Raw genomic sequence first — 7752 nt, 5'->3', positions numbered from 1 at the left:
ATCAGAATCAGAGTCCGCATCACAATCGGATGAAAAAAAAAGGAAAAAAATTACGAAAAAAAGGAAAGCCTCAACAACAATGCTGCCTGTCGTTGACACACATTAGGTACGCCAAGGACAACAACGAAACATCAGCCGCAACGGCAGCGACAACGCCAACAAAAATAAAACATAAGCCAAAACGTGTTTGTTTGCCAAATTTATTGCCGCACCCGCTTATATTTCCCACAACGAGCAACATACTACAAGAGCAGCCCAACAAATGAATTTGTGTGCGTATTCATGTGTGTGTGTGTGTGTGTAGTGTGTGTGTGTGTATGTGTGTGGCTGTGTATGGCTGTCAGTGAGTGCGTGTCAGTGTTGTTACTAATGACAACGAAGCCGTGTCGCGCATCAACGAACGACACCAGAAAGTCATTGACTCGTTGAGTTTTCCCTGTATGCGATAACAAACGTTAGAGCACAAGCAACCCAATGCCACGCCCCCCAAAGTCAGCCCACTTAGTACTGCAACACTCGTTGGCTTCAGAAGCGTGAGTTTGTTTGTTTGCCAGCTGGTTGGTTGTCTGGTTGGTTGACTGGCTGCGTGTCTGCACGTAGCCAACATCAACAACACCAACAAAAGCAACACCAACAAAAGCAACACCAACAAAAGCAAAACCAACAAAAGCAACATCAACAACAGCAACGACAACCACAGGCAGTGCCTTGACTGCCTTAACGTTATGGCTATGATTATGTAGTTGTTGCTGCACTTACTCCATCATCATTAGACATTGTCAGGTGGCACTACATTGCCTTGGCACTTTGGGGCACTCGCCTGTGCAAACGTGCCAAAAATCGAGAGAAACTAATCGAGCTGGCAATCTGAAACGAAAACCGAACCCCAAAAAAAACCAGGCAATATCAAGATGCGATGTGTGATCAAATGACAACTGCATATAGTAGCTGAAAATGTTTTTATCTAACTCATTTGGTTACAAGTGTCAATGCCAATTCAAATTTCAAATAATATTTATGAGTTTATAAATACGTTAATAATGATTATGTTGTTGTCAAATTCATATAGTGTAGTAGCTGTCAAACATTTTTGATCACATAGTATTGGCTGTTACTGGATGGTTGATTGTTTGTAGTTCATAATGTGTCCTAATCTGGTTTGCCTAACATGGATTCTACTTGCAATTTCAACTCAGCAGGAGGTAACGAAAAGACTACATCATTGTCATTCATTCTAACATATATTCTTTTTCTGTATAGATGCTGGTAGAAGGCAAAATGAAGGTTGTTGTTGAGTCATTCGAAACCAGAAGTGATCACGAATTTGTCGAATACTTTCGCCAAGTTCCCGGTAATAAATTACTTTACACTTTTCGCGTTGTGAAACCGGCTCCAGCATTTTCTATTAACATATTCACACGCGCGTTAAAAAATCACCAATTAATGTACAATATTTCTCTGGACGGCTGCCAGTTTCTGAAGAATCCACTTTTTAAGAAAGTATTGGGTGAAGTCTATCGAAGTATGCTTGTGAACGAATCATTTACTTGCCCTATGAAACCAAAGATTTACTTCATAAGAAGTCTAGTTGTAACCTTAAAGTTACCCTCATTTCATCCCGCTGGTCAGTTCCAATATAAAATGAGGGTTAAAATGCCACAGAGTAAAGCACCATTTGTTATGGAAATTAATGCGAAATACAAGGTAGTCATTTTGAGAACATAATTTGTATTTAATCCGTCTATAAAATGAAATAAAATTTTCAAATTAATTGTAATTTTTATTTTGCACATATTTTTTTACATATATTTTAATTCTTAAACAGCTCATTTAAATTGGTACTGAAAATGTATCTGTGATTTTAACTGATAATATAGTAGAATATCTTCCATACTTTAGCTAATGGGCCATAAAAGCTTTCTTACTTTTAAGACTGTAAATTCCATTAATTAACAGAGTGTTTTTGCAATCTTATAGCTTCTTCAAGTTTCCGATGTTTTTTTAATAAAAATATATTTGGTGTCTTAAAAGTGATAAACATTACCCCGATTGGCTATTAACAACTAACCATATAATAATAGCGATCATGTGGAACTATAAAATATTTCATATATAAATTCATTAATACTCAAAACCTAAAATACTGTCAGTTTCTAACATGTTCACATTTCATTTCACATTTCAAGTGACATCTAATGGACCATGACATAAGTAAGAGCCGATTAACTTGTTCCAGTAAATTTATATTTTAATATCTTTATAATTACTATAATTTCGATTCATTATTCAACGTATTCAGAAATTAAGTAATCGAAATCAAACTCATTCTAAATTAACTTCGGTATCTGACAGTTAACTATGCGGTCAAGTATAGTTGGCATATTTTACATTCTGCTTGCACTTGCTGTTCAATACAAAGGACAGGTAAAAGGCATCGCCGGAAATTCCTAATTGTGATTTTTGATATATATATGTATATTCTTATAGGTACTGTGTCGGAGAATGCAGAGTGTCATGGAATCACTGGAAACCAAATGTGATCACGATGTTATAGAATACTTCCACAAATTGCCTAATAATTCAAGTGTGTACACTTTTCGGGTGTTAAAAACAGCGCCAATTTTTTTTATCGATATAAATATGCGCTCCATAAGGTCTCAGCAAATAATGTACAAGCTCAATCATTTTGATGGCTGTTCGTTTCTCAAAAATCCGTTAATAAGCAAGGTAATGGCTTACCCCTTAAAAGTTATGATTGTGAATAACACCATCAGCGTCTGTCCCATTGTGGCCAAGGTTTATTACCTACAGAATATGAATTCGCGTACAATTGCACCCTTTCATCCCGCTGGCCGCTACCAAATTACCGTCCGTATTTCAGTGCCAAGGAAACATGTACCTATTATGGAGATCATCATGAGATATAACGTATCATATCTAAAATGAATAGTAATGAATTCTCTTATAATATATTATTAAGCAAGAGACAAATATTTACTTCTTGCAGTATGAATTAAATTCAATTCAATTTTAAATACGCAATCAAAGCTAACAATAAAAAATTATTGGGTCTACTTTTGATAAAAACAAATATACCGTCTTAAATGTTGTATAAGATCATTAGAATACTTCTCAGAGAATTATTATTTCACAATATTTTCAAGCATAAGCATGAAATCTGATACTTAATATTCTTATTATATTATGCAGTTCAAGTAAAGTTTTATGCACCATGTATATATACCACAGTGCACACACAGATTGCTTGTTTTAATGGTTATTTCACATCCGCTGCTGGACACTGAACGGCAAGGCTGCCTCCTGCTACCAGCATGGCTGCCAACCCAATTCTATAAATCTACATAACAATTATGATGCTGGTTAGAATTAAAAACAATAATAGCACGGACTGCAGCAACAACGATAGCTATAGATAAAGCTTTATATAGCTATGACTATGTTCACTATATTTCTAACAATGCGTTGGCAACTGGACAAAAAGCAGACTTATCTACACTGCGCGATGATGTTGTTGCTGTTACTGTTAAAAGCGTTGTTGTTTTTGTTTTTGGTTGGCGTGGCATTTATACGCCTGTTTGCTCAGCGTTTTGTATGTAGGTCAACATTTGCACGCTGTGTGACTGACGTCAACATGGATGGGCCTGCACAGTTCGTGTCCGTTTCCCGTGTTTATGCCGTGTTTTTGTTGTTGCTGCTGCTGCTGCTGCTGCTGTTATTGTTATTGTTATTGTTGTCACTGCACCTCGTCTGGCTGCGCAGCTTTTGTTGCTGTTGCTGTTGCTGTCGTTGTTGTTGTTGTTGTAGGCTTGTCGTCCTGATTATTGCTGCTGTTATGACAAATGCCCACACTGCATGGCGAACAGCGTTTGACCATGCCGCCTATATGGGATGCAGCTATATACTGCCCTATGTGCAACATGCCTCCATCTACATATACGCAGTGCTATTGATTTTCATTTTTGCGTGTTTTTCATGAACTTTGTTGCATTTATTTGCGCTGTCATTGACAGCAGTTGCCACACATTTTTTGTGACATTTTTTTTTTTTTTTTGGGCGTTGTCCGTTGCATTTAATTGGTATACATGATTTTTCGCGCGTCAACGCAATGACCATATGTGAGTGTGTTCGTATGCGTGTGAAGCACACACTCCTTAACATTTTCAGCGAAAAATACACCCACCGTATAACACATCGCTTCATATTGCTGTGCACTTGAAAAATGCAATCGTCAACGCATTTCGCATGGTTTCCTTTTTATTTTTATTTTTTTTGCATAGGCAGCTTTAACAGCACTGCGAACTGCAAACTCATAATTGCAGCCTTGAGGCTGCGCTTCAGCCTACCAATTTCATTTTATTATTTATACTTCTTTCGTTGATTGTTTATTGATTTTTTTACGGCACATGCTTTTAACATGTGTTTAATGACTTTGTATTGCCAGGTTGTTACTTCATTAATATGAATGCCATGCAAATGTTGCATTTTTTTTTTATGATTGTGCTCAAGTGGGTCGACACTTGAGCCGAGTTGTCGTTTGGCTAAAGAGATTTCAATAAACTGATAGGCATGAGCTTCTTTTGTGTAGCCTGGCATAAAAGAAATCACATACATCATTACAATATTTATTTGCGCACACTCTTAACCTCCCCCATAAGTACTGGGTTGCCCAAGACAAAGAAATACTGCAGCAATTGCAGTAGCAGGAGCAGCAGGAGCTACAACGTCAAGTTGTAAGCTGTGAGTTGTAAGTCTTCTGTTCTGGGCAGGAAGAGCATTTGCATGTAACACGTGAGCTCACAAAGGACAAATGACATCGTTTGGGGGCTCGTAGGTCGCTGGCTGGCACACACATTAAAGTGAGAGTGCAAGTGCGTGGTAGGGTTGCTGTTTGGCACAACATACAATATACAAACACGACACCGCCCTATCTCAGCCCTCGCTGCCCTGGCACCGCACATGACAGCATACAAATAGACTGGGCGAAGCAATGGCGGTGGGTTGGTGGAAGAGGGCTGCGTTGATGCCACTGCATGTCTCAGTGCACAAAACAAATTATGCGAAATGCATTTGGAGCTGGGTAAAGTTGGAGATGTCGCACATTAAATGATTAAACATTTTTGAAAAACAGTTACCGGTACTCAATGGTTCCATTCATAAATCTCAGTTGCAAATGAAGCAACTGCCACTGATAAACCAGTAAAATTTGCAACCAGCAAACCGCTCGACAACTAGATACCGTCCTTAAATTGCAACTTTAAACATTTTTCGTTCACATTTCTAAAAAGCTCGTTAAGACTAGAAACTTTTCCGCAACTTAATAAATGGACTTCATTTTTTTTATATCTTGGAAAAGTTTTTATTACAAAATTTCTTCATTTAGCCGTTAATTTTATGAACACAGCAATCGAGCAAGGACCATTTGACTCTTTTTATGGATATAGGGTATTAAAATTGATTGTATTGCAATCGTTTTGCGTATATCAACCGGAAATAGCAATGCTAAACAATTTGGCAAGTAGTTTTTAAGCATACTTATGAACTTCGTAGCACTGTAACCCGAAAAGTTGTTAAAATAAAGTTTTCTGTTTCTGGCTTTGTTTGAATTGAGTTTGGGGCCAGAGACAGCTCAGCATGCGGAAATTGTGATGAGAAACTACCATATACGAGTTTACATGGTTATAAGCTAGTATAGACAAATAACCATTACTTACTTTCCGCTTTAGCCAAGAAACATTCTTTGGGCATATGAAAAGGGAAAATTGTAAATTGACTAGGAAGTTAATAACGATTCAAGTTTACTTGAGGCAGAAGTTCATCAGCGCCATTTTCAATGGATTTTTACGATTAATTCAAATCTTTTAAAATTGGATATGAGAGCGCAATCACTAATGATTGGTCAAAAAACCTTGTATTGAATGCATTGTGTGTACTACCGACTGCTGAACTGGTACTTATAAACTAAAGCGTTTAGTTAAACTGATGATTTTAAAAACTCATGTTTTGATATGTAATCTATTGTTGGTAATCGTTGCTGCGAACCATTGGCCAGCCTTTTATTTTAGAACAAAAGTCGCTTAACACGCACTTTTCATTCACACACACATTTAATAATGTACGAGTATATAATAAAGAACGTCAATGGAGCGTTGCTTTTTCGCCCTATCATGTTATTTGCAGGCTTCAGAGAATATAATAATCACGCATTAAGTACCGTTTTCAATTACTGTCCTTATGCTGCATCCTGCCGTGGCGCCCTGTTCTTGTGGCTGCCACTCAAAATGTCGCTCAGCGCTAGACACATAAAAAGCTAATCAACTTATTTATGAACATTTGTAGCGAACAAAAGAAGCGTGCAGAGTTGCGTATTTCGTCCAGCCGGAGAGTAAATAAGGATAGCTGCCGAAGAAATGTACTTCAAGCCAGACGACAAACTAAAGATAGCAGCGCCCAAGTGTGAAGTGCAAAGTGAAACAATGTCAAAGAGCAGCGTTTACTTGATTCTATTTTTTTTTATTTTTATTTTTTGTTAACTGTAACAAAATTGTGTATGAAACGCAGAAGTGAACTGTCATAAATTGCTCTAAAGTGCTGAGTAAGTAAAAATTGTCGAATTGTTGGCTGGATTTTGGGGAATAGCATTTTATGATGAGTTTTAAACGGAAATAGTGTTTCCAAATTTAAGAATAGTATTATGGGAGAACCCATAATCAGAAAGCACTGGGGCAGATTTGAAAAAGGAATAGCTCTTGAAGCTTTGGAGCCGGTTTCAAGTGTTTCTTGATAGATAGATCGATTTTTTCATATATGTAGGACATTGTTTACAGAGTGATTTCCCTGGCCCACATGCACATGTGACCAAGTTTCGGGTGTCATAATACGCCATTGTTTCACTGCCGCGTAGAGCTGGCTACCTCTTGACCAAAATTTATGCCACTTATATAACGTATCGAGTGCCGGCTACCATGTGCGACCATAAATGGCCAACGCTGTTCAGTTTATCAGCCGTGGCGCGTGTGGGGCATATCAAAATGGCATTGGGATTGCGAGCGACGAAGTTTTTATGGCTTGGCCAAAAGCCTTTTATATTGGATCCAGGCAAATTTGATGATTTTATTAAGGCATCTCGTAGAAGTATCGATGGACAGCTCGGACAGCGGCTTAAGAGAGAAAGAGAAAGAGAGAGATAGAAAGAGAGCGAGAGATCTGCTTTGTGGTATTGGGGGTCATTCGGCACGTTAATTAGTCATAATTACCCGCACAGCTTTTGGGCTTTGTCAGCTGCCTTTTGTGCGCCGTCACGCCCCTGATTTATGGCCAGCAACGGTCTTAAAGCCCCACAGCTTTAACCTAAGCAAAATGGCGATTACTCCCCACACACACACACACAAACAAATCAACACACACACACAAATTGTATACTTACATACTGTCAGCTCTCATGCGTGTGCTAAATGATTTGGAATTGATTAGAAGTTGCCCGCAAGAAAAATAAGAGAGAATACAAAAAGAAATACAAAAAAATATATATATATCATCAACTGTGGGCAACACAAATAAAAATAAATAAAATATCAAAGCATGCTCAGATGAAATTTTTATGCCAAGACGACGGCAAAGTTTATTGAAAGTTCTCGGCGGTCGCAAGAGGCGCAACTGCTTATGGAAAAGGCTTCACTGGTCCTGATGTGGTTCCTTGGTGTTAAGTCTGCCTGGCAGTTCAAGATAATAAGC

At 38.0% G+C, this 7752-nt stretch overlaps 2 protein-coding genes and 1 long non-coding RNA gene across 3 annotated transcripts; 2 read left to right on the top strand and 1 right to left on the bottom strand.

Annotated features, from left to right (window-relative positions):
• The first annotated feature begins 1142 nt into the window (after window positions 1-1142).
• Window positions 1143-1725, top strand: LOC6557890. The gene is made up of 2 exons (XM_001984574.2): window positions 1143-1202; window positions 1261-1725. The coding sequence occupies exons 1-2, from the start codon at window positions 1143-1145 to the stop codon at window positions 1723-1725; spliced, it is 525 nt and encodes a 174-aa protein (XP_001984610.2).
• Window positions 1726-2502: 777 nt separating this feature from the next.
• On the top strand, window positions 2503-2946 carry LOC6557677. Its single transcript, XM_001984575.1, has one exon. The coding sequence runs from the start codon at window positions 2503-2505 to the stop codon at window positions 2944-2946; it is 444 nt and encodes a 147-aa protein (XP_001984611.1).
• Window positions 2947-6632: 3686 nt separating this feature from the next.
• LOC116806359 lies at window positions 6633-7526 on the bottom strand. The gene is made up of 3 exons (XR_004365618.1): window positions 7445-7526; window positions 7275-7368; window positions 6633-7178 (listed from the first exon to the last, which is right to left on the bottom strand). It is a non-coding gene; the product is annotated as an uncharacterized LOC116806359 (long non-coding RNA).
• Between the last annotated feature and the right edge of the window lie 226 nt (window positions 7527-7752).

Source organism: Drosophila grimshawi, unplaced genomic scaffold (assembly GCF_018153295.1).
Source record: "Drosophila grimshawi isolate 15287-2541.00 unplaced genomic scaffold, ASM1815329v1 contig_44, whole genome shotgun sequence".
Classification (NCBI taxonomy): domain Eukaryota; kingdom Metazoa; phylum Arthropoda; class Insecta; order Diptera; family Drosophilidae; genus Drosophila; species Drosophila grimshawi.
The sequence above is the reverse complement of the archived record's forward strand: the minus strand, read 5'-3'. Positions and strand labels throughout refer to the sequence as shown.

Excerpts from the sequence above, each read along its gene's own strand:
- LOC6557890 (XM_001984574.2), top strand. The coding sequence starts at position 1,143 with ATGTGTCCTAATCTGGTTTGCCTAACATGGATTCTACTTGCAATTTCA. Across the intron at positions 1,203-1,260 it reads CAATTTCAACTCAGCAGGAG|ATGCTGGTAGAAGGCAAAAT; the intron begins GTAACGAAAAGA and ends TTTTCTGTATAG.
- LOC6557677 (XM_001984575.1), top strand. The coding sequence starts at position 2,503 with ATGCAGAGTGTCATGGAATCACTGGAAACCAAATGTGATCACGATGTT.